The sequence below is a fragment of the Heliangelus exortis genome, chromosome 4 (assembly GCF_036169615.1).
Source record: "Heliangelus exortis chromosome 4, bHelExo1.hap1, whole genome shotgun sequence".
NCBI lineage: Eukaryota > Metazoa > Chordata > Aves > Apodiformes > Trochilidae > Heliangelus > Heliangelus exortis.
The window spans coordinates 21,184,479-21,205,843 of NC_092425.1; the positions used below are offsets into that span (position 1 = coordinate 21,184,479).

At 39.2% G+C, this 21,365-nt stretch overlaps 1 protein-coding gene and 1 long non-coding RNA gene across 10 annotated transcripts in view; one reads left to right on the forward strand and one right to left on the reverse strand.

Annotated features, from left to right (window-relative positions):
- WWC2 (WW and C2 domain containing 2) overlaps positions 1–21,365 on the forward strand; it is a 102,528-nt gene that overhangs the window by 76,202 nt on the left and 4,961 nt on the right. For all 9 annotated transcript variants that reach the window (XM_071743244.1, XM_071743245.1, XM_071743246.1 and 6 more), the window contains 10 exons: positions 2,058–2,181; positions 4,562–4,642; positions 4,726–4,812; positions 7,934–8,126; positions 10,468–10,632; positions 11,404–11,519; positions 12,546–12,738; positions 14,627–14,791; positions 17,122–17,214; positions 18,236–18,478. In XM_071743244.1, coding sequence (XP_071599345.1) covers positions 2,058–2,181; positions 4,562–4,642; positions 4,726–4,812; positions 7,934–8,126; positions 10,468–10,632; positions 11,404–11,519; positions 12,546–12,738; positions 14,627–14,791; positions 17,122–17,214; positions 18,236–18,478 — 1,460 coding nt within the window. The remainder of the gene's footprint in view (positions 1–2,057; positions 2,182–4,561; positions 4,643–4,725; positions 4,813–7,933; positions 8,127–10,467; positions 10,633–11,403; positions 11,520–12,545; positions 12,739–14,626; positions 14,792–17,121; positions 17,215–18,235; positions 18,479–21,365) is intronic.
- Positions 12,253–21,365, reverse strand: part of LOC139795937 (uncharacterized) — a 37,303-nt gene continuing 28,190 nt past the window's right edge. Inside the window, exons 2-4 of the long non-coding RNA XR_011725762.1 lie at positions 14,582–14,784; positions 13,656–13,738; positions 12,253–13,455 (exon numbers count right to left, since the gene is read on the reverse strand). This is a non-coding gene — a long non-coding RNA (uncharacterized lncRNA). The remainder of the gene's footprint in view (positions 13,456–13,655; positions 13,739–14,581; positions 14,785–21,365) is intronic.

The following is a 21,365-nucleotide window of genomic DNA, read 5'->3' on the forward strand; positions in this document are numbered from 1 at the left end:
TGGCTAATTAGATTAGCTGAGTGCAGTACTGTAGTAATTTCAATATTGACCAGAGCAATGTGGCACCAGAAGAGAAATATATGGTATATAGAGTACAAGTTGCAGCTCCATTCAATACTGGAGTAAGAAAAAAATAAATTGACTGGTGTCCTAATGATCTGAACCTGTGAAAACATGGAAAGGGATTTGGGGGGAGGGAGTCATTGTGTCCTTTGTCTTTTTATTATAGTGCAACACTGTAGTTGTTTTGCTTTAGAGCCATATTATGGCCATATTTTTATAAAGGTGGAAAAAGAATTTAATTTTTCCAGGCCATATTTCAGCAACATATCCTTCACAAATTCACTGTCAAATTACAGTGAATCACAAATTACACTGTCTGGCTACTCATCTAGTCTGGGAAGAAGAAGGTTTCTAATTTGGGAACACATAGGGACATAAAGGATCATAATAATATTGTAGATTTTATTTCTTTAGTTCATTGTTTTCAAAGGCATCATGTGGCTGTCTAATAGTCTTGAGCTTTTTTGAGGATCTGTTTTCTGGATAGTGTCAGGGTGCCTTTAAGTCTATAAGCAGTTATAGTTTTAAAATACAAATTCATCCTGTGATTCTTCATACTGCTACTCCCTCATGTAGAGTCATATCTGTGATACAAATAATCTTTGAATCTGTATTAAGATTGTCGTAACTCAGATTTTGAAAAGCCAGATATTAATTAATTATGCCTCAGTACCTCACAGTGAAACAGGCCTTGTGGTGAGGCTTCAATACACCAGCAGTGACGTGTAGACTGGGGTAGATTCAGTGTTTCTCCTGTAATTTCATTCTTGGAACTGCTGTGGCACTGAATGGGAACATTTTCAACAAACTCAGCCAGAGGCATAAAGCCTGCATGGAAAAATATCAGCCCCCACACTTAAGTTTTACAAGACTACAAATTTGAATACTCCTGAATCTTAATTTGCAGGTTACTAAAGCCAGTACAGCTGGTGTTTGCATGTAGGAATCTGCATTGGCTCTTTAGATGCAGTGCTCGCCTGCTTCTCTGTCTGTTTCTGACTTTTCTGTACAGGTGAACCATATAGATATTTGCTCCTCTGCACATGTTTCTGCTGTCAGAATCCAAGTTGGAATATCATGTAGTTCTTCCACAGTCAGTCTGTGTCATTGTCAAAGTCAATTCAGGCTGCCATGGTAATTCTTAAGGGTAATCAATAAATCATGTCATCCCCTTCACCCCTTGCATGGAGGGGAGGAAGGGAAAGAGCACTTCATCATCAAGGAAAAAAACATTCCTACTGTCATAAATAAAAGCACAAATGCAGCAATCAATCATCTAATCTGAAGCCTTAAATTTTAAACATCTTAACCAGATGTAAAGTCATGATTCAGGTGGAACGATACCGCATACCAATATTCTCCTCACCCCTGAGCAGATCCAAGTGCTACACAGGGCCTCAGAACTGTGAATGCTGCTGCTTCCCTGCATGACACGAGCATATGAATGCAAGTTGAAGATTAAAGCTAAGCAGTAGTTGATAGTAAAGAGACCATAGCATAGAAAGGTTTTGATGATAGTAAGCCAGGGGGGATTTTTCATTTCTAGCCATTATATCACTGGGCAGAGGGCATCTGTCTGATTTCTGAATATTTAATGAACAGTAGGCAATCACTTTGCATGTAGTAGAAGAGTTACTACAGTGCAGAATGTGAACGGGGCAAATACAGGTTTCAAGATCAGGATAATGAGGGTTAATAATGAAGATAATGAAGGATAATAACTAGCTCAACAGATACAGATGATGATAGCCTGTATTCCTGGGAAGGAATAATAGTTGAACATTTTCAAGTTCATCAGTTTGGTTATATCCCCAGCCAGAATACGTGATAGCAGCAGTACAGTCTCAGAATGTTTAATGAGGTGGAACAAAACTACTCTGTGATACTCAGTTAAGGGTCACTGCTTTCAACTTGACAACTTCCTAAGCTATGGGCTTCTGTCTGTGTGACTATTAATCTCTTGGATTAATTTTCATTCTTCTTTTCTTTTGTAGGTGTTGACTTACTACAAAGAACAGCCAGTCACCTGCTTGAGGAGAAAAAGGCTTGTGTGTCTGCTGCTGTGTCTGATGAGTCTGTAGCTGGAGATAGTGGGGTATACGAAGCTTCTATGAAACAGTAGGTTTGAGAAATAATGCAAGTCTTTCTATCAAAAATTTAAATATATCTACAAGCAGTTCTATAATGGCAGCTTAAGCAGTTTATCTATCTTGCCCTTTTTATATAAATATTTTGTCCTTTCATATTTAAAGGAAGACACATATGCCAGACAATGAAGTTTGATTGCCTTTTTAAGCTATTAAATTTGCATTAGAGTGCTTGTATAACTTCGTTGAGTAGCATTAATATGCTACCTTCTAATCCTTTTTGTTATTCTTGCTAGAAGTTTTCCTAGAAGAAAAGCTGTATTTAAAGTATATTAAACTATACAGGTTCTGTCATGTGACTGTATGGCTTTTGCTCACAGTGACTCATTACTTTTTGTTCTGTTTAGATGCAGTCTTCAGATTCTGTAGCGTTTTGCTTGAGTATTTAAAAAAAAAAAAAAAAAAAAAAAGAAGAAGAAGAAAACAAAAAGAGGGTATAGAAAAGATAAGACAATCCTCAGTTTTAATGTTGGTATAAAGAAAATCCAGGTTAAGGTTAAATGTTCATGCTTCACTGTGGTGAACAGGATACAGTAAATGTATTTGCTGTTACAACTTTTTGACAGACAACTTCCAGAGAATTCTTCACACTAGTTTTGTCTGAGTTCATTGTGGGAACAATGAATTTTAGGCTGCACAACAGTCTGTTGCAAACTGTGATAGAAACTAAAATCTTTATTTTCCACCTCAGTTTAGGCAAGTTCTTCACATTTAGGAATTTTTTGTTCTTCTGAATATTCAGAGATGTTATAGCAGGATGCCTACAGAGATGTACATGCATGTCTTCTGTTGCCAGGCTAAATGCTTTTCTATTAGGATAAGAAAAGGTGCATGCATTATGGAATCATAAATGGGTTTTATTGGCTTCCAATAAAATTACTTCTAATTATGAAGTCCTTGACAAATGAAAAGGTAATAAAATAGATGAGACCAAATGAAAAAGCTGAAATACAAAAGGGATGTATCCTGAAGTGTTACAATGGCCATTCAACCTCATCTTAAGTCAATGACCCATATTTCATCCTCAACTGTGAATCCCAGTATTAGTTGCTCTATGTCTTCAGTTAGACCTAATGCAACTTCTCAGGCTGAAATAACCCCCATCTATTAAAAATTCAGCCTTCACTTGACTGAGTGCTGGGACTCTGGCTCAGTAACCATTGTTACCTTTCCATTGTGTTTCAATTCTGAGCCACTGTGAGCAAAACTGATCCTTTGCTCTAGTTATAAGCCCATTGGATAGAAATGAACAGACATTGGACCAATGGATCTACTATTGCCATTTGTGCAAGCAGAGATTTACAGGCAATCATTATTCTGTGGTAGCTCCAGGTGTGGATACTCTTCTTACTGAGCAGGAAATAGTGAAGAGGTAATGAGTGTCTCTGTGTGAATTGCTTATGTTTAATAGAAGTGTCCTTATGAATGCTGCATATGGAATAACTTATAATTTGTCAGTGTGCTCCTGAACTTGCAATTATTGCAACTATGCAGACCAGTCCTTTCTTTGAGTAATTTAAGGCAGGGGAGGAAATAAATATGCCCTATCAAATCAGTCATCCGTCAGGAAATGAATAGCAGAGAAGAAACTTTTAAAATGCAGAGTCTTAAAATAACGCTGTCATGTTTTAATAAGGCATGGGAAGTCTGTGTCATCCTCCACATTTCCTATTTTGACATTTCATATTTTGATCTTGTTTAATGATCCCAACAGCCAAGTTTTAAAAATCAATGAAACACATTAATATGACATCCTCACTCAAACCTCCCAGGGGATGACTGGAAATTATTTTGCCACATGAATTCTCTGCAGTTCTATTCAATGCTAGACTTGCTTTTCAGATGCAAGATTTAAGTTCCTGTGGTTCTTTGAATGCTTCTGAAAACAGGATCAGAGAAAAGATGCTTCTTGCTTGCCCAAACCCCTCTTTATTTTACAGAGCTTCTGGTTCCCAAATACTGTCCAAAGCATCATTTCATATCCAGTTTACTTGTGGTCTGACGTTTATTAGAAACCTTATTTTCCAATTTTGTTCTCAGAAAGGTAAAGAAATTCTTTGTATGGGAAAATGTCACAAGTTTTTCTCTTGTCTGTCAGTGTGTATTGTTTCAGTAATCAACCTAAGGCCTTTCCATCTCAATACTGGAGTTGTCAAGCTGTTCAGGCAGTGACTGTCCCTAAATCAGGCATGGTTATTGCATAGGCTCTGAAATTCTTCTTTGCAGTGCATGCTGTAAAATAATTATCTTGTTTATGCAAATGTGTACATGTGGTGTGTACACATACCTTAATTATTGCTGAAAGCTAACGACGATTTTCCTAAATGTGAGTGTTTGCCTGTTTCACCTAGACCAAATGAAACTGAGGACACTCTATATAGTGAAGATGATGCAACAACTCTAGAGGCTGCCCAGGTACAAGTAGGACTCAGGTAAGTGACCAGCAAAGAAAATATTTCTTTCCATACATAAATATGAATAGCAAATTTCCCTCATGTTGTCCTTTCTTTTACAGATACGACCACGATAATTCAAGTTTTGTGATAATCATAGCACGGCTCAGAAATCTTCCAGCATTTTCTGTCCCCTTTGGCTCTAAAGTGTAAGTCAAGTAATCACTGAGCAGTAGTGTTGAAATATAATGATAATAAATTTTACAAATTCTCCAAAGAAATTAATTAATTTACTACTTAACAGCACTAAAGTGTGTATGAAGCTTTCAAACTGTAGTCGTATTTAGCTTTGACAAATTCCTGAAATGCTGCAAGAAAAAGAAGTTGTTAGGAAATTTGCACTTTCCACCGAAGTGGGGAAAAAGGGGCTTTTTAAAATGATGCTTCATTTAGTGTTTTTACATGTCCTGTAGCTTTGTGAGTGCAGAACAGCTGTTCTGTAGTTACTAAAAACAGTCATTTAATACTTCACCATTCTTTCAGCTCAAAATGTTGTATTTTTACATTTATATGACATGTTAATGTAATATGTTGTTAAAATAGTATTATCTTCTAAGTGAGGCAAGTTGTTAATTAAGACAAGTTGTTAAGTAGACAAGCACAGCCACACTGAAATACACCTTCCCTAACAACTGGGAACAGGTTTGAGGGCTGTTAGGAATAAGTTCTTATGTTGGATTGGACAGGAAAGGCCTGAAGGTAATTACAATGAAAATCATATGTAGGAAAGGAACAGAAATGCCTCAATAAGAAAACATTACAGGTGAGATTCTAACCCAAATCTCTCATCTGTACAAATAAGTACAGCTTGCCTTGGCTCTTTGGGGGCACTTGTACTTCAATGAGCTTTTTTACAGACTGGAAAGCTATCTTAAACTGTTGAAAAGCTTAGTAAAATTAGTGTGGAACATAATCAATCCTTGCAAAGTTTGGTTTTCTTGCTAATTCCCTTCCCTTGTCCCCAGTCACCTTGAATTCGATTGTCAGATCAATAGGAAGCCACTGAATATGGAAATAATGTATAGGGACACAGGCCTAGGTGCTTGTTTAGTTTTTCTGTTTGTTGTTAATAAAAAATGGTTGCCCACTCCCATGTCTATAGATAATGGAGAATATAAAAATTATGTCAACTAAATGCTCATTAAGATAAAGTTAGGTCATAGTTGGCATCTTTTTAGGAATTAAAGTATGAAGTTGTAATTAGTAGTCAACCATCTTAAGTGCAGAAGTCCAGACCTGCTGCTGCTAAACATATTTAATAAAACTAAAGCTATCCAAAACAAGGACGAAGAAAGGACAGAGTAAGGGAAGGACCTTGCAAATAGCATTTTTTTCTGCCAGTTGGCATTGTGTGACTATATGTGTGTACCATGCAAATATGTGCAATGATAAAAACTGAGTCTGGAAAATAATGCTGTGTTATAACTATGTTCTAGAACATCAAATTGGATGTTTTAGTACTTCATTGAACCTTTATGCAAAGAGACTAGATGTGACATGAGGTCTGACTTGTTATTTATCTGTTCCACACTGTTTGTAAAAGCTATTAACTCCTAGAGTGCATAGAGCCTGGCCAAATACTTATTATTTGCATCAGGATCATCAGTTGAGAAGTCACAAATTTGTCACAGCAAGGTCTGAGACGCTGGTTGACATTTAACCTTTTTAAATTGAAAATTTGTAAAACAAAGCCAGTGAGCAAATTATCTTTTATTTCTCTGTTTACCCCACATTCTGGCCTGATGCCAATAAATTAACTAACAATTATTAAAAGAAAGTTTCAATTAACCACCTTTCAATGATAATTTTAATATATTTTGTCTTCCATTACTACCTCTTTTTTTAATATTTCCTAATTGCTTCATCTATTAAAATGTCTATTTTTCATAGACCAGTGTGAGCAAATTGCTCACCTACATTTCTGTGAAAACAGCAGCAGCATTACTGGAGTTGCATTACACTATGACTGGAATTGGTTTGTCAAAGTGCTGGATAGCTTCTCTCCAGGCTGAACATGCAAACAAATAACTTGTACCTTTCTCCTTATCCCAAGAAGCTCAGCACAATTGGGAAATGAAGGCTACACCCAAATTCAAATTAAAAAGATACACACTGGAACAGGTTGCCCAAGGAAGGTGTGGATGCTCCACCCCTGGAAGTGTTCAAGGCCAGGTTGGGTGGGCCCTTGAGCAACCTGGTCTGGTGGGAGGAGTCCCTGCCATGCAGAGGGGTTGTGATTTGCTGATCTTTAAGGTCCCTTCCAACCCAAACCATTCTGTGATATCAAATTTCTCACAGATCTAATTTCCGGGTCAATTACATTAAACTAAGCTTTTAATAAGACTAACAACAGTATGTCCAAGTCATTACCAGAAAGTATAGCAATAAGTAGGATAAATTTTGGGAGAATAAGCTTTTGTCCAGAATAATTTTCTTTGGCTCACTTTTCCTTCTTGCTTTACCTAGATTCATTGCATCCTGTTCTACAGTAAGTGTCAATTTTATTTAAGGCCAATACCAGAAATAGGCTAATGCATGGACAAAGATGTAAAACAATTACTGTGCTCATTCACATGTTTGAGGAGCTGTACAGTAGGTAAATAACCTGTACAAATTTCATTAGAAATGTTTTCGCTCTATCAAGCTACTGCTAAAGTGAGATCTGCAAGGTATGTTCTATAAAATGAATGCAGCTGTGTAGCAATTCGAAGCTGTTTCCAGTGTTCAAGTTTAGGCTTGCAAGAAGCATTCTTCTAAGTCTCATGTAGTGTATTATGAACTGATCTAAAGCATCTTTGGGCTGAGCTGTTTTCTTCCTCATTATCCAGTTTTCTGCCTTCTTTGGAGGTTTTGTGTGTTTCTTTAAAAGATTAAAGATGCCTTTGCTTTTCAGTGCTTCTCACATGATTAAAAAAGAGTTTAATTATACATCCACCCAACTTTTCTCATTTTTTTAATTAACATTGACATCATATTTCCTCCCATCTGTGACATGATCCTCTATAGTTCACTACTAAACCAGAGGATAAATCTGGATAGAGCCAGCAACAGCTACCTCTCTTGCTACTAACTTACCAGGTACAGAAATTCCTTTTGGGAAATGTTTGTAAGAGAGGTGGGAGGAGTTTCTCTTTTTCACATCTTTTCCACCTCTTCTTTGTTCCTGTGTCATTTTTCTTGACCCCTTTGTTATTGGGGTCAACTTATATTATGCATCACCAGTAAGTGCCAGTTAAAATAGAGGTAAAGAATTTGTTTTGTTTCTGGCAGGTATATTAGAGTAGCAGTCCTTCCATCCTCAACTGATATCAGCTGTCTGTTCCGCACAAAAGTTCATCCTGCCATGGAAAGCATTTTATTCAATGAGATATTCAGAATTGCCATTTCCCAAGTGACACTGCTACAGAAGACACTGAGAGTAGATGTTTGCTCTGTCAGTAGAAGTCGTCGGGAAGAATGCTTGGTATGCAGTTTTACTTCTGTTTATTTTTTTTGCCATGAATTTCTTTACAGTGTCCCCTCCTATTATAATGGTAAAGGCTGCTAAAGTTCTACAGTACTTGGAGATAAACTCTGAAGTATAACCTGGTTGTTGTTATAGTACTTAAAATGCTGCCTTTCTCTGAAATTCCTGGTACAGATTCTAATCCTGGTTGGATGTTTTAGGAGGTGTTTTGATAATTTTAACACTGCTTTACCTTAACCCTTTAATTACAGATCGATATTCAATCTTTGAAGCTTTATACATTCAGAAAACCATCAGCTGTATATTTCATTGCAACATTACTCTAACACTAAGCTTTAAAGTAAAGCTCAATAAGACAGAGAGGGATCTTGGAGTTTGGATTGACAGGAAGCTGAACATGAGCCAGCAGTGTGCCCAGGTAGCCGAGAAGGCCAATGGCATCCTGGCCTGTATCAGGAACAGCGTGGCCAGCAGGTCCAAGGAAGTGATTCTGCCCCTGTACTCAGCGCTGGTGAGGCCACACCTCGAGTACTGTGTCCAGTTCTGGGCCCCTCAGTTCAGGAAGGATATCGAGGTTCTGGATCAGGTCCAAAGGAGGGCAACTAGGATGGTGAAGGGAGTCGAGCACAGATCCTATGAGGAGAGGCTGAGGGAGCTGGGGCTGTTCAGCCTGGAGAAGAGGAGGCTCAGGGGAGACCTCATCACTCTCTACAACTCCCTGAAAGGAGGCTGGAGCCAAGTGGGGGTTGGTCTCTTTTCCCAGGCAACTCTCAGCAAGACAAGAGGGCACAAGAGGTCTCAAGTTGTGCCAGGGGAGGTTTAGGTTGGACATTAGAAAGAATTTCTTTACCTAGAGGGTGATCAAGCATTGGAATGGGCTGCCCCGGGAAGTGGTGGATTCTCTGTCCCTGGAGATATTTAAAAAGAGACTGGATGTGGACTCAGTGCCATGGGCTGGGAACTGCAGCGGTAGTGGATCAAGGGGTGGACTTGATGATCTCTGAGGTTCCTTCCAACCCAGCCAATTCTATGATTCTAAGAGCTACAGTATGTCCAAAAAACAAACCTTTGTTATCACAGCGTCACGAAGCACAAACTAAATTGCATTTTTGCACATTGCTGTAGTATATATTATGTCCACCTTTTTAGTCTTTATGATCTGTGAAAATAATAAAAAGTCCTGACATCATAGACCAGCCTATTAGAAACTGGCACTTTCTAGATTTTATTAATTGTGGTCATTACCTAATCACTGATGCTTCATTTACTTTCAAATTGCTTTTGCATGGTCTGGTACAACAAGGTTTATTTTTTTCACTGTGAGTATTAGCACAGCAAGATTTTTAGTTCCAACATGCTGAAGAAAGGCTGGAAACTGGTGAGGTTTATCAGCCCCAACTACTGGGAACAGTTGTTCACTTTCAAAAACGTAGATTCTAACTTAATTCCTGGGGAATGTGATGATCTTTTTCTGTATGTAAGAGGTTTGCCTTTTAGGTAAAGGAAGGGCAGCAGAAAAAAATGCAACAGAATGCAGGATAAAAAGGTAAAGGAAAAAGTCCAACAACAAACAGACCCACCAAAGACATATGGGTCAATCAGAAGATCAAAAGAAAGAGTTGGGAGTACCACCCCCAACAGAAAGCCCGGGGCAGCACGACCAGAGTCTTGGCAAGAGCTCTGCGTGCAGCCCAGTAGCTGTAAAGATTATTTGCTTTGCCAAAGAACAGAGGATTTTAATCTCCAAGAGACAGCCCACACAAGTACTTCGTAAGCTTTCTCAGAGTGCTGACTCAGTGGCTGTCAGTGATTGTCCAAATGAAAGCATTTCTTCATCTCTCTTACTGTGTTTTCATCTGCACCTTCACTGGTTAGAGCAAATGAAGTCATCCATTACTGTTTGTGTATTTATGGGTTTTGTGGTGAAACAACTGAAAAATTGACTGAAACTTGGTACTCTGTAAGATGAAGCTGCAGGTTTCACTCATAGGTTTTCATTCTTGAATGCTGCAGAAAGCAGACATGTCCATTACAGTAATACAGAGGGGCTTGTGTGCATGTGGGGAGAAATTCTGCGTACCAGATTCAAAGATGGAAGAATCATCAAAATTAAGGACCTTTCCACACACTTCTGTTTGTTTATTTTTAATTATAAATGGGGGGAAACAGAAAATTTTACAGTAAAGAAGGGAGTTAAGATTAATGTCATATTTGTGCTGCCTATTTTATATATGATAAATACCGTAGAATTTATTTTGAGCTGATTTGCAGGAAGAAAAAAAAACCAAAAAACACCACAAAGTTAAACAGTTTTCTTCCCATTTCTTATTTTGTGCAGGCTGGGACACAGATCAGTCTGGCAGATTTATCATTTTCTGATGAGGCTTCTACTCTGTGGTACAACCTGTTGTCTTGCAAACAAATTCCTGGCAAAAAAAACAAGGACCAAAATGAAATATCCATGTTTCTGTTAGGCAAGCAGTCACTGGACTCATTGGACTTGGTGAGCAACATGTTGGCTCTTACTGTAATAGCAAGAAAAAAGCTGTGAACTCTAATTGTACTCTTGCACTGTGGTTTCTTGAACATGTGAGTTGTCCTCCTCTGAAGGTCCAAGGCCCTGTTGCCTTGCAGGCACTTCTGTCTGTAGTGACTTTGTATCCGAGTTGGTCCTACTCACAGGAGTGTGTCAGAGTTGTTAGCAATTATGAAATAGGGCTCATGCTTCTTAGTGGGATACAAAATTGCACTCTAATTTGAAACACTTAAGCTGTGTTTTATTTTAAAAAGAATGTTATTGAAGACTTTTCTGAAGTGTACCTTTCATTTTCATGTGCACACATTAAAAATCACTATGTATTATGTTTTTGAATTTGCACTGAAAATGCTGTTTATGTAAAAATTTACCAGTTTTTCTGGTTAAATAAACTTTTCTGGTTTTATACCTCCTTGAGAACTACAATTAAAAAGTGTAACTTTTGACAACAACCTCTTTTTACCTGAAGGTATTACAAGAATGATAGGGAGAGACAAGACATTAAGGGATGTCAGAACCATATTTGATTGCATTATTGTTTTACAATCTATTTTTGATTGAGATTTACTCTGCATAAAAACAGTAAGTTAATGTGCTACATACTGACAACTCAAACCCCTTGTGATATGAATCATGGTTTTGCTGGCATCCAGGAGCAGAAGGGTAATGCAGCTCTTGCAAGATTTGTCATTTATGTTATATGCCACTCAATCCTGTTTTCTCTTTCTTATTGAGTAGGATGCTGTGTCAGCTCTGCTGGAGAGGACATCTGCTGAGCTGGAAGCAGTAGAACAAGAGCTGGCTGAAGATGAGGAGGAGGAAGAACAGGAGGAAAGGGGCTCTGAGGAAGACTGGTAAAGCCACTTTCCCTGCCTTTTAGTCCATGTTTGAATGAGTCTCCTCATTTCCTCCTATTCTTAGGCAAACAAAAGGGCTGTCCTTTCAGAGAAGATCCCTATCTTACAGTAGTTAGGGTTGGAAGGGACCTTTGAAGATGATCTTGTCCAACCCCCTTGCCTTGGGCAGGGACACCTCCCACTAGACTAGATTGCTCCAAGCCCCACCCAACCCAGCCTTGAACACTTCTGGGGAGGGGGCATCCACGATTTCCCTGGGCAAACTGTCCCAATGTCACACCACTGCTGGAATTGGGGTAAAGTTTCATTCTCTTGTGTGCTCAATTCATTCACCTTCTTTTAGGTTTACATTGTCTTGGGTGCTCTCTTAACTCCTATGGCTGCTGATCCTCCATTCCATGTGCATCATGCTATGAAAATACTTGGGGGTCTAAGACACTGGAGGTGTACAGAATGTCTCATGTCAGATATTAGTTGCATTAGCTAATATGTTAATATTAGTTAACTAATATTAGTTGATAATAAGGTTTGAAAAGACCTGCTGTCTGACAAAGACAGTGTCTGTGTGCTTCCACTGATGTTCTTGTTTTTGAAGAAGCTATGAGCTTTCCCAAGATTTCTCAAGATTTCTTGCCAAATTTTTATGTTGAGTTCTGTTCCTATGCAGTTTCTTAGCTGCAGAGTAGAAATGAATACATGCTGTACTGTGGAGGAAGGAGAGACTCACTCATTGGTTTTATTAGTTTATTGCATCCAAAGTCCTGCAATGTTATCAACATACAGCTGTTGAAAGTGGTGCAGTGTTGTCATAATGATCTTGAAGGTGACTTGTAGCAGAGCTTTTTGGGTATAATTGGAGAATATAATGAAAGCACTTAACAGAAGTATTCAGGTGATACCCTTGTTTTCCCTGTCAGGAAAATGTGTACCTTATACACGAGTGAAGGCCTAATCCTTGCAGGATCTTTCTCTGGTGGGCTTTTTCAGTTTGAGAATAAGACTGGGCTATTTCTGTTCATACAGGTTAGAAATGCTTGCAGAAGCCTCTGATGAAATTGTGGATAAAGAGGAAGATGGGATTAAGATGGCAGTAGAAGTCAACTGTACTGACGACTTGGGGTCACTCATTAATGCACCAGAAGTAAATGAAGACAAGGGCAGAGAGAACACCGATGAAGCCCTTGAGAGCCAGCAAGCTGCTGTCATATTAACACTGGTGAGTACCTTAAAATACACCTTACTGCAGTATCTCACTGTGTCTGAAGCCCTGTTTCTGAGCAGTTAATGTGGAAGTCTGTTGCACCTGAGAATTTACCATTTGATGTGGCTTTTGCATTTGTGCACACTTACAATGAAATCAGTGTGGTCACTTCTTAACTATGAAGGTAGCATTTAACAGATATGCTAGGCAGAACTTCTAAGTCAGAGACAGTTAAACGAAAATATCCATCTTCACTGGTTTTGTTTCACAGGGAGGGTATTCTAAATACAAGTGCAGTTCAGTAGTTTCATCTTGTGCATATTTAAAATATTCCTGCACATCTGTGTCATTGTTTCCTTTTTTTTTCTGATTCATCTGATGAACAGGGGTCAAGATGTTTCAACCAATTAGGGGGATTTATTTATCCCTTTGTTTTAGTGTGTGAAATTAAAAAACTGGCTTAGTAGAGAAGAGGAGGAAAGATTATTGAAGAGAAAATTGCAAAATGTGTATTAAACTGTGTACTGCTGAACTACCTACATTGCACATAACAAAATCCAATTTCATGTACTTGTTCACTTCAAGTTATATTCCACCTTTCTGAAAGCACTTTTAGTAAATTTTTAGTAAACATATTCCTAATGTAGTAGCACACACTCTAAAAATAACATTTTTAGAGCACCATTCTGCATCTTAATGAAAGCACTGTTGCACGCATTAAGCCCACAGGTTCTGTAAAACAGAGAAGGTAAAAGAGCAAAGAATGACAACTGATTCCTTCAAATCTGTGACATTATAGAAGTTCAGTGGACTTGCTGGAAACTGTAATTAACTTCCAGTGAAAGTGGCAAAATGCCAAATGAGCTAAGGCTGTACTATTAACAGGGCTGACAGTCTGCTGGGTAGTAAGCAAATATAGATCAAAGCTCTACCTTGGCAAGGGGGAGACATCACAGACAACATCTGAAGGTTAGGCAGGCACATCAGTGTTTTGCTAAGACCAGGCTGGGCAGACCTGGACAGTGAGTGAAAGACACAGCAGAACTCATTGTAAAACCAGCAACAACCTAGATCTTCATGTGCCAGATCCTCTCAGGGCTGCAATTGTACGATTTAAGTCCTTGTATTTATCACCTGCACACTGAAAACCATGAACCTCATTAAATTACCTGAGTTGAAGGCAATGCCTCAGTGCACATCAGTAACATCAGATGTGACAGCTGCTGCAGTGCTGGTTCTAGCCATGCTGTCAGGATGACTGCTGCCTGTAAGCACAGGCTGCACCACCTACAGGATGCTGACACCTGAGGCTCTCTGTGGCATCTCCCTCTGAGGGACAGCAGATAGCAGTCTTTTCCCTGGTTAACAAGGTGGGTACAGCTCTGCAGATTGCCATAAAGCAGCCTTCTTCTGGGGCTGGGGGGACATATGGCACTGTCTGGAGGAATCTGGGTAATGTAACTTTCCCAGCTGCCCCTTTTGGTGTACACAGGCACCATCTCTAACATGGCAGATCAAATGCAAATGCAGATCAAAACAAATACAAATATAAATGCCCAATAATAATACTGTGTGTAAATGACAAAGCACAACACTTGTTGCACCAGGGCTCCATCAGACCATCTACAGGGCAGCAAAGGCCTTTCTGCAAACAAAAGCTTTGGGTTTACTGGGTACAAAGAGTACTTGCAAAGACTCCACACACAAAATGTTGTTGCAAATTTTGTGTTTCTTCACTTGGCATAGCTTCCCTGTACATGCAAGATGCTTTTTGCTGCTGGTCTTTTTCCATCCACTGCCAGGTAACAAAAACAGTTGTAAATTACAGCGGCTCAAAAACTACATCGTGGCTACTTACGTGTCTGCGTGTAGTAGCTCTTCTAAACTAAATTCCTTCTCACAGGTTGATAAAGAGACTAACACTGAGGAATCAGTTAATGAGAACGCAGCAGTCCGGCCCAAGGACAGAGGCAGCTGGAGCTCGAGACAGCGTCCCTTTGTCAGGAACAGCATGATCGTGCGCTCACAAACCTTCTCTCCAGGCGAGCGGAACCAATACATCTGTAGGGTAAGAGCAAAAACACTTGGAATGAAGAGCTATTAACTAGAGAGTCATTTAACTTCTTGGGAATGATTCATTAATGACAGAGAGTCATGTAACAATTTTCCCTGCGAGAGGCAGAGCCTCTGCTTTCTCCAGGTTTGTTCTTTCCCTAAGTGACCTGATGCATAGTAGAACTGACTTTCAGCAGAGTTGCATACTCTTGCAAAACACCTTTACTAGGGCAAAAATACATCCCACTGGAGAGAAGTAACACAGATTCCCGTGCTGGCTGTGTGCAAAAAGTGTGTTTCAGTGCATGTCAGCAACTCCAGCTCTCGCACAGCAAAATAATTTGTTAAAATGTAGAATAGAGTTCACTGTAAACTGCCATTGCATTACCATATTTTAATAATGTAACCATTTAAGGGTAACAGTGCAGAAAGAGCTCAGTCATCAGTTTTAAATTTCAGTTTATATCTCAGCTGGTTTTAAACCTGGGCAGCCTGAATCCTGCTGAAATTACCTCTTTGAAAGATGTGTGAGCGCTGCCTAGGGGCTGAGCTTTAAACATGGCTTTAGTAACAAAATTCTTCAGTCTTTTTAGGTCTGAGGTAGCATAGAAAAAAAAAAAGTTTAAATTATCAGCCCTGATGCTGCTAAACCAACTGTGAAAATCAAGTGTTTAAATATTTAACCATGGATTTCTAGCTCCACAGATTTTAATTACAGACATCCTGGAAAAGGTAGTTTATTTTGATCTGTAGTTTTCACAGGTTACACACACAAGTATGACCTGAAAAAATATTTCATGCTTTAATTCTTCTTGTTTTGTTACAATATTTACATAACTTGGATATATTATTTGCTGAATTCAGGACCTAGACTTCATCTTAGTTCCTGTACACTGGAAATAAGTTGTATTACCAAAAAAATGTAGCCTTAGTTTACTGCTTGTGGAGGTCATTGACAGGAAGTAACAGTAGTTGCTCTGATATTTAAGTTAGTGTAAACTCCCAGGGTTTTTGAATCTGGAAAAGTACTGGGGGTTTGTAGCTTTGAACATTGCTGTGCACCTGCTGCCACAAGCCAGAATCTGATAAAACAGCCCGTGAATAAACCATTCTCTTTCTCTGTGGGCAGTATTGCCTGGAAACAAAGTAGCCTAGGAAAAACTCATGTTTGCACAGATTGATTTTTTGCAGCTTCAGAAATACTTGTAGCCAGCTGCATCTGTGCCCACAGAGAGGGCTGCACAACTCAGGTCTCCCCAGTCCTAGCACCCAGCTCACCCCCCATGCACATCCAGCATCACTTGCTTTGTGGTGCTCAGCCAGGGGAATGCATCTGTTGGGTGCACTCTGGCTGACTGCCAGCTACTCTCTTAGAAGAGATGGCCAAGCCTTAAGAAAGCAGCTCCTCTCCTATGATGTTACAGTAAAAACAAAGACTTCTGAGGCCTAAAGGACAGACCCCGAAGTCTGTTGGTGCCTTAGACAATATCCCTTAGAAAATGCTTGAAGATCATCAGTGATGACAGTCACCTGTGCATACCAAGGGGCATGTGCCCTGTTATGCCTCTGCAGTGAAAAGATAAGTTTTATCTCTCAAGAGGTGTATTCATATTGCAAGAGGTTGTATTTCTCACCCCCCAGGTCCCAGTCAGTCCCACGTAAGCATGTGTTAGGGCTCTGGCTTTGGTTATTGAAATGCTAGCAGTGTGTCTGTCTGTCCTTTTCTGAAGAGGTGAAATAAATAAGCTGCAGATTGATGCTTTGGTATTTCTGAAGGTTACCAGAACACATTCTGATGCATCTAACAATCAATCAGTCCAGACTGATACACATGGAGCTAATGCTATATTTAAGAACAAATTACTGCTGGACTGTAGTGCATGCTTTTGAGAAGCAGGAAGTGCTTCAGAAGGAAGCTGTAGGCACATGTGTACTTGTTACAAATAATAATAAGACAAAAATACTGTTTGTTGGACTGATGTGTGACTACAGGGATTTCCTTTCCCTTTAGTAAATTTGTTAAAGCTTGCCCCAGGTAAACAAAATCCATAGTTTATGACTGCAGGTTATATAAAAGCCAGTCAATGATTTGGCAGTACTTGATAACCAGAGCTACCTTCCTCACATTCCTAAAGAGTTTAGTTACTATTCATTCAATAAGGTCAATGACTATCTTGGTTTGGGAACAGAATTTTAGAACAGATGCTTATTCTAGTTGAAATAATTTTTTATACTAAGAGCAACCTACACGTATCTCAACACTGAGGTTTTCTGACTGGTTGTACCAATACAGATGTATTTCTTTATTATAATGCTCTGTTTGTTCTGCATATGTTTTGACAGCTGAATCGAAGTGACAGTGACAGCTCAACCCTGGCCAAAAAGTCTCTCTTTGTCAGAAATGCCACAGAGCGGCGGAGCCTGAGAGTTAAACGGGTACGTGCTGTGTTACCTGCACGTGGCTTAAAACAAAGCATGGAGAGAGGTGGAGTAGCAACCAAGTGAAACCATATGCTTTAGTTCAAGTATTTCAGCAAAAGTGATGCAAGTACCACCTGTAGATCTTTAGTTTTAGGTTCGAAATCTCAACACAATGATCTCAATCCTGTATCTTCCCCCACCAACAAAGTTTATGTTGTTCTGGTTATGGTTGAAGCCAGTAGCAGGACACTGGTGCCCAGCAGAGTGGCATCTAATGTTGAATTTGTTACTGTTAAGGAACCCAAATATTACAAAATGGCCCAAGAGGGCTTACCCTGTGCAAAAGTCAATACCAGCAACATCTGTCTTGAGCAAATCTTGCTGGGAACTTCAAGGATTCAAATGGCCTTTTGAAGTGGATTTACTCTTTTCCATGAGCTAGCAAAATGATTGAAGGCCCAGAGAGTAAGACTGTATTTCTCTTGCACAGAGTTAATTCTTACATAAGTTGAGAGAAGTATATTTTAATCTTGTAGGCAATTAAAAAGCCACTTCTGCAGAATGGTTGTTACCAAGTATCAGGATTGTATTTTGCATAAGAAAGAAGCACTGAATAGTTCTCCTGCCTGATTTACTCATGCAAAAAGTCATAGAATAATTTTGGTTGGAAGAGATCTTTAGGATCATCAAGTTAACCCAGCACTGCCAAAGTCACCACTAAACCATGTCCCTAAGCACCACATCTACACATTTTCTGAACATCTCCAGGGATGGTGACTACACCACTTTCCTATGCAGCCTGTTCCACTGCTTGACAGCCCTTTCAGAAAGAACATTTTTCCTAATTTCCAATCTAAACAACATCTCCTGGTGTAACTTGAAGCCATTTCCTCTCATCCTATCGCTTGTTCCTTGGGAGACGAGATCAACAAAAGAAAAACAAAATATACTTGAGCTTTTCTGGCTGTGTTATATTAAACCTACAGTAGTCTCTCTAGATATTCATTCTTATTGTTCTGTCTCCCAAACGACCCAGCCTGTTTGCCAACTGATCATGCGAAGAGCCACGCAAGAGTGCCCCACACGCACTTCCCTTGACTTGGAGCTGGACCTCCAGGCATCACGGACAAGACAGAGCCGTCTGAACGATGAGCTCCAGGCCTTGAGGGATCTTAAACAAAAGCTTGAGGAAATGAAAGGCAGAGGAGAGACAGACCTTCCCCTGTGTGTGCTAGAGGATGAACGATTCCAGAAACTCTTGAAACAAGCTGAAAAACAGGTATGAGCAGCATACAGACACTGTGTGAAGGAATGTGCGTTTGCCCCCTACCTCTTCTATAAATTAACTAAAAGAATTCAATCTACCAGGATAAAGATTTCTACAGAAGTTCCCATTTGACTACTTATACTTCTGAATTAGGTAGTGTAAACATGTTTACTTATTAGTCAATACCACAGCATTTAAAACTATAATTTGAGGTAGTTTTTTTCTAGTGCCCTCTAAATGTTTTAGTAGTTCAGAGTAGAAGCTTTGTTATTTGGAGTAATAGCTGTGGTTGATGTAGTAAAGTAGTATAGACTTCTACTTAAAAGTTAATTTAAAACTCTCACATCCCGACAAACATCTGTATTTTGTCCTTCAGCATCACTTGATTTTCAGTCTGCACAGAACTTGCAGCCAAAAGATCTTTTTGACAGGTAGAAAGAGGCAATGACCATCAGTTACAGTGGTAGGAGCATGTGGGGAAGGCAGTACTTCCACTATGGCTTATTTTGTTATGCAGAACATCCTAGTTTTGGCCAAATCCTGTTCTCTGTGGGATGATCTCTATAATACAAGTATATATGCATTGTCTTCAAACTGCCATAAGGTGAGATACGATGCCCCCATGTGGATAAAAGACAAGAAACAGGATAGCTGTCAGAGCCAACAATGACAAGTGGGAACATGAAAATTCTGACACAATACATTAAAAAGCTGGATATTCTGGGGTTTTTGATTGGTTTGAGTAGTTTGTTTGTTTTTATAAATTGTGAGGGAGATCATATGCTGGAATAGGGACCTAGAGAGGTAGCCAGTGGAGGAAAAAAATCAGCCAAATGAAAAAAATACCCTGACCTCCACAGCTGGAACCAAACTGGGCAAGACCCTGAGTACCAAGCTATGGCTTCATCTACTCTGAGCAGGAGGTTGGAGCAGATGCCCTCTGGAGCCCCCTTCCCATCTGCGTCAGTTAATTAATATACACCAGGTTTTGATGTGGGGAGGTTGCTTGTGACATCCAGGAGGGATTTGGACTCTTCAGCTGTTTATGGTTATTTATATAAAAGAAGCATAGCTAAAATTATTTAGAAGGTCACAGTTTATATCTAATGCTGGATGCAGGATCGAAATTATAATTTCTAATTATTTAATTTCAAAATGTTCTCACTAGAATAGAGTATGTCTCTGCAACATGTAATACTGTAAATCCTTTGGATTTGTGCTTTCTTATTTTAGCTGGCTTAAAGGCAGCAGATAGGTTTGCCATGTTTTTTATCTCTGATAAAAATGTTGATCAGTGATCAACATGATGACTCACACTGCAATGAGAAATAAGGATAATAATCTAAGTTTCTAAAACGCATGCAGGCTGCAGCACAACGTTTAAGTCCTTCTTTCCAAGCTAAAAGTCAGAACAACATTCACAGCCACCCCACCTCTTTGAAGAGTGCTTACAAAGTTTCTAGAAATATTTTTGTCCTTAAAATCGTTGCAGCCTTCCCCTGTGGAGCAAAACAACCCTGAGAATGCCATACTCTGCTGTCAGTGTTTCCTCTTGGGTTAGTAAAACACAGCAGCCCAGAGAACATTGCCATAGATTATTTTTTAGATCCTGCAGGCATTATAATGGCACAGACTAATGCAGCAGCTGGAAATGCCAGAGCATTGGAGAGTCTCAAGTGAAAAATGAAACCACAGATGTGGGGGATGTTGAAAATCAGTGGCTGCTTGCTAGCTCACAGTTACTCTGCTTGAAGCCAAACACACAGACTTCTTACCTTTCCTCTCCTTCCCACCACACCTTCTTAAGTACAGCCAGTACATAAAGCCTGCTAATACCTGTGGATCAGAGAACAGTAGGTAATTCTGTGCATTTGAAACGTTTTCTCATTTAGTTGCATTTTTGTGATAAATAATGCAGTCTCTCAAAGTTTGAGACTTAAATCTCCATGCAATTAAATTTTCAGACACCCAATGTCCTCTGAAGTATTTCCTCTTTATATATGTTCAAAAAAAGATTCTTGTGAATACCCACAAAGATCTTTTATTTCTTTTTGCTAGATCTCCTACACTGAGGTAATCTGTAATTATGGCATTAATACCACAGATATGTCCTTGTTCCAGTGTTTTGGTGTTTAGCATAGTTAGTTTTCCTTTAGATTAACTTTCTTCTATACAGAAACTACTGAAAAAGACAGGAATTAGTCTTTCGACTTTAATTTTTATAGTGTTTCTTCTCTGTTATCTCACACTTAAATTAAGTGCAGATACAGAGATTCCTATCTGGCGCTTGCTTTTGGCAGCTAATGGTGGCCATTTGTCTAAGAAATCCAGGCAACTGCCCACCTAAAAAGAGCTGCTGTTCAAATTATTGGGTACTCAGAAACCCCTGATAAAGCTTTTTAAAAAAAACCAAAACACAACCAGTAATAGCAGCCTATCACCAAAATGGTGCATGGTGTGGCTGCCATTGTGCTGTTGATGCAGCAGTGCTTGGTAAAGGACATATGCAATAGAGCCAGCAATACTGAGGTACAGAAATACTGTAACTCTCTGATGGATGTGTAGCTGCTTAACACATTCACATCAAGAAACATCTTTGATCAATTCTTACCATTGGTGTTCTGTACATTTGCCTGGGCTTTTATCCCACTACAATACAAACCAAAGAAGTGAGGTCTCACATGAGAAAAAGGTGTCATGCCATGAATAATGGGTATAGGCAACCTTCCTTGGAAATAGGAGTATTTTACATGAGAACAGAATGACCATCTCCCAGTTCTAAAAAAATATTTGGACGGACATTTGTTCAAATAAATTTAGGTACTGTTTTACTATAGCACTAAGAAATGCGTAATCAAAATTTGTAGCACCTTGTAGCCACTTGTGATGGCATGGGATT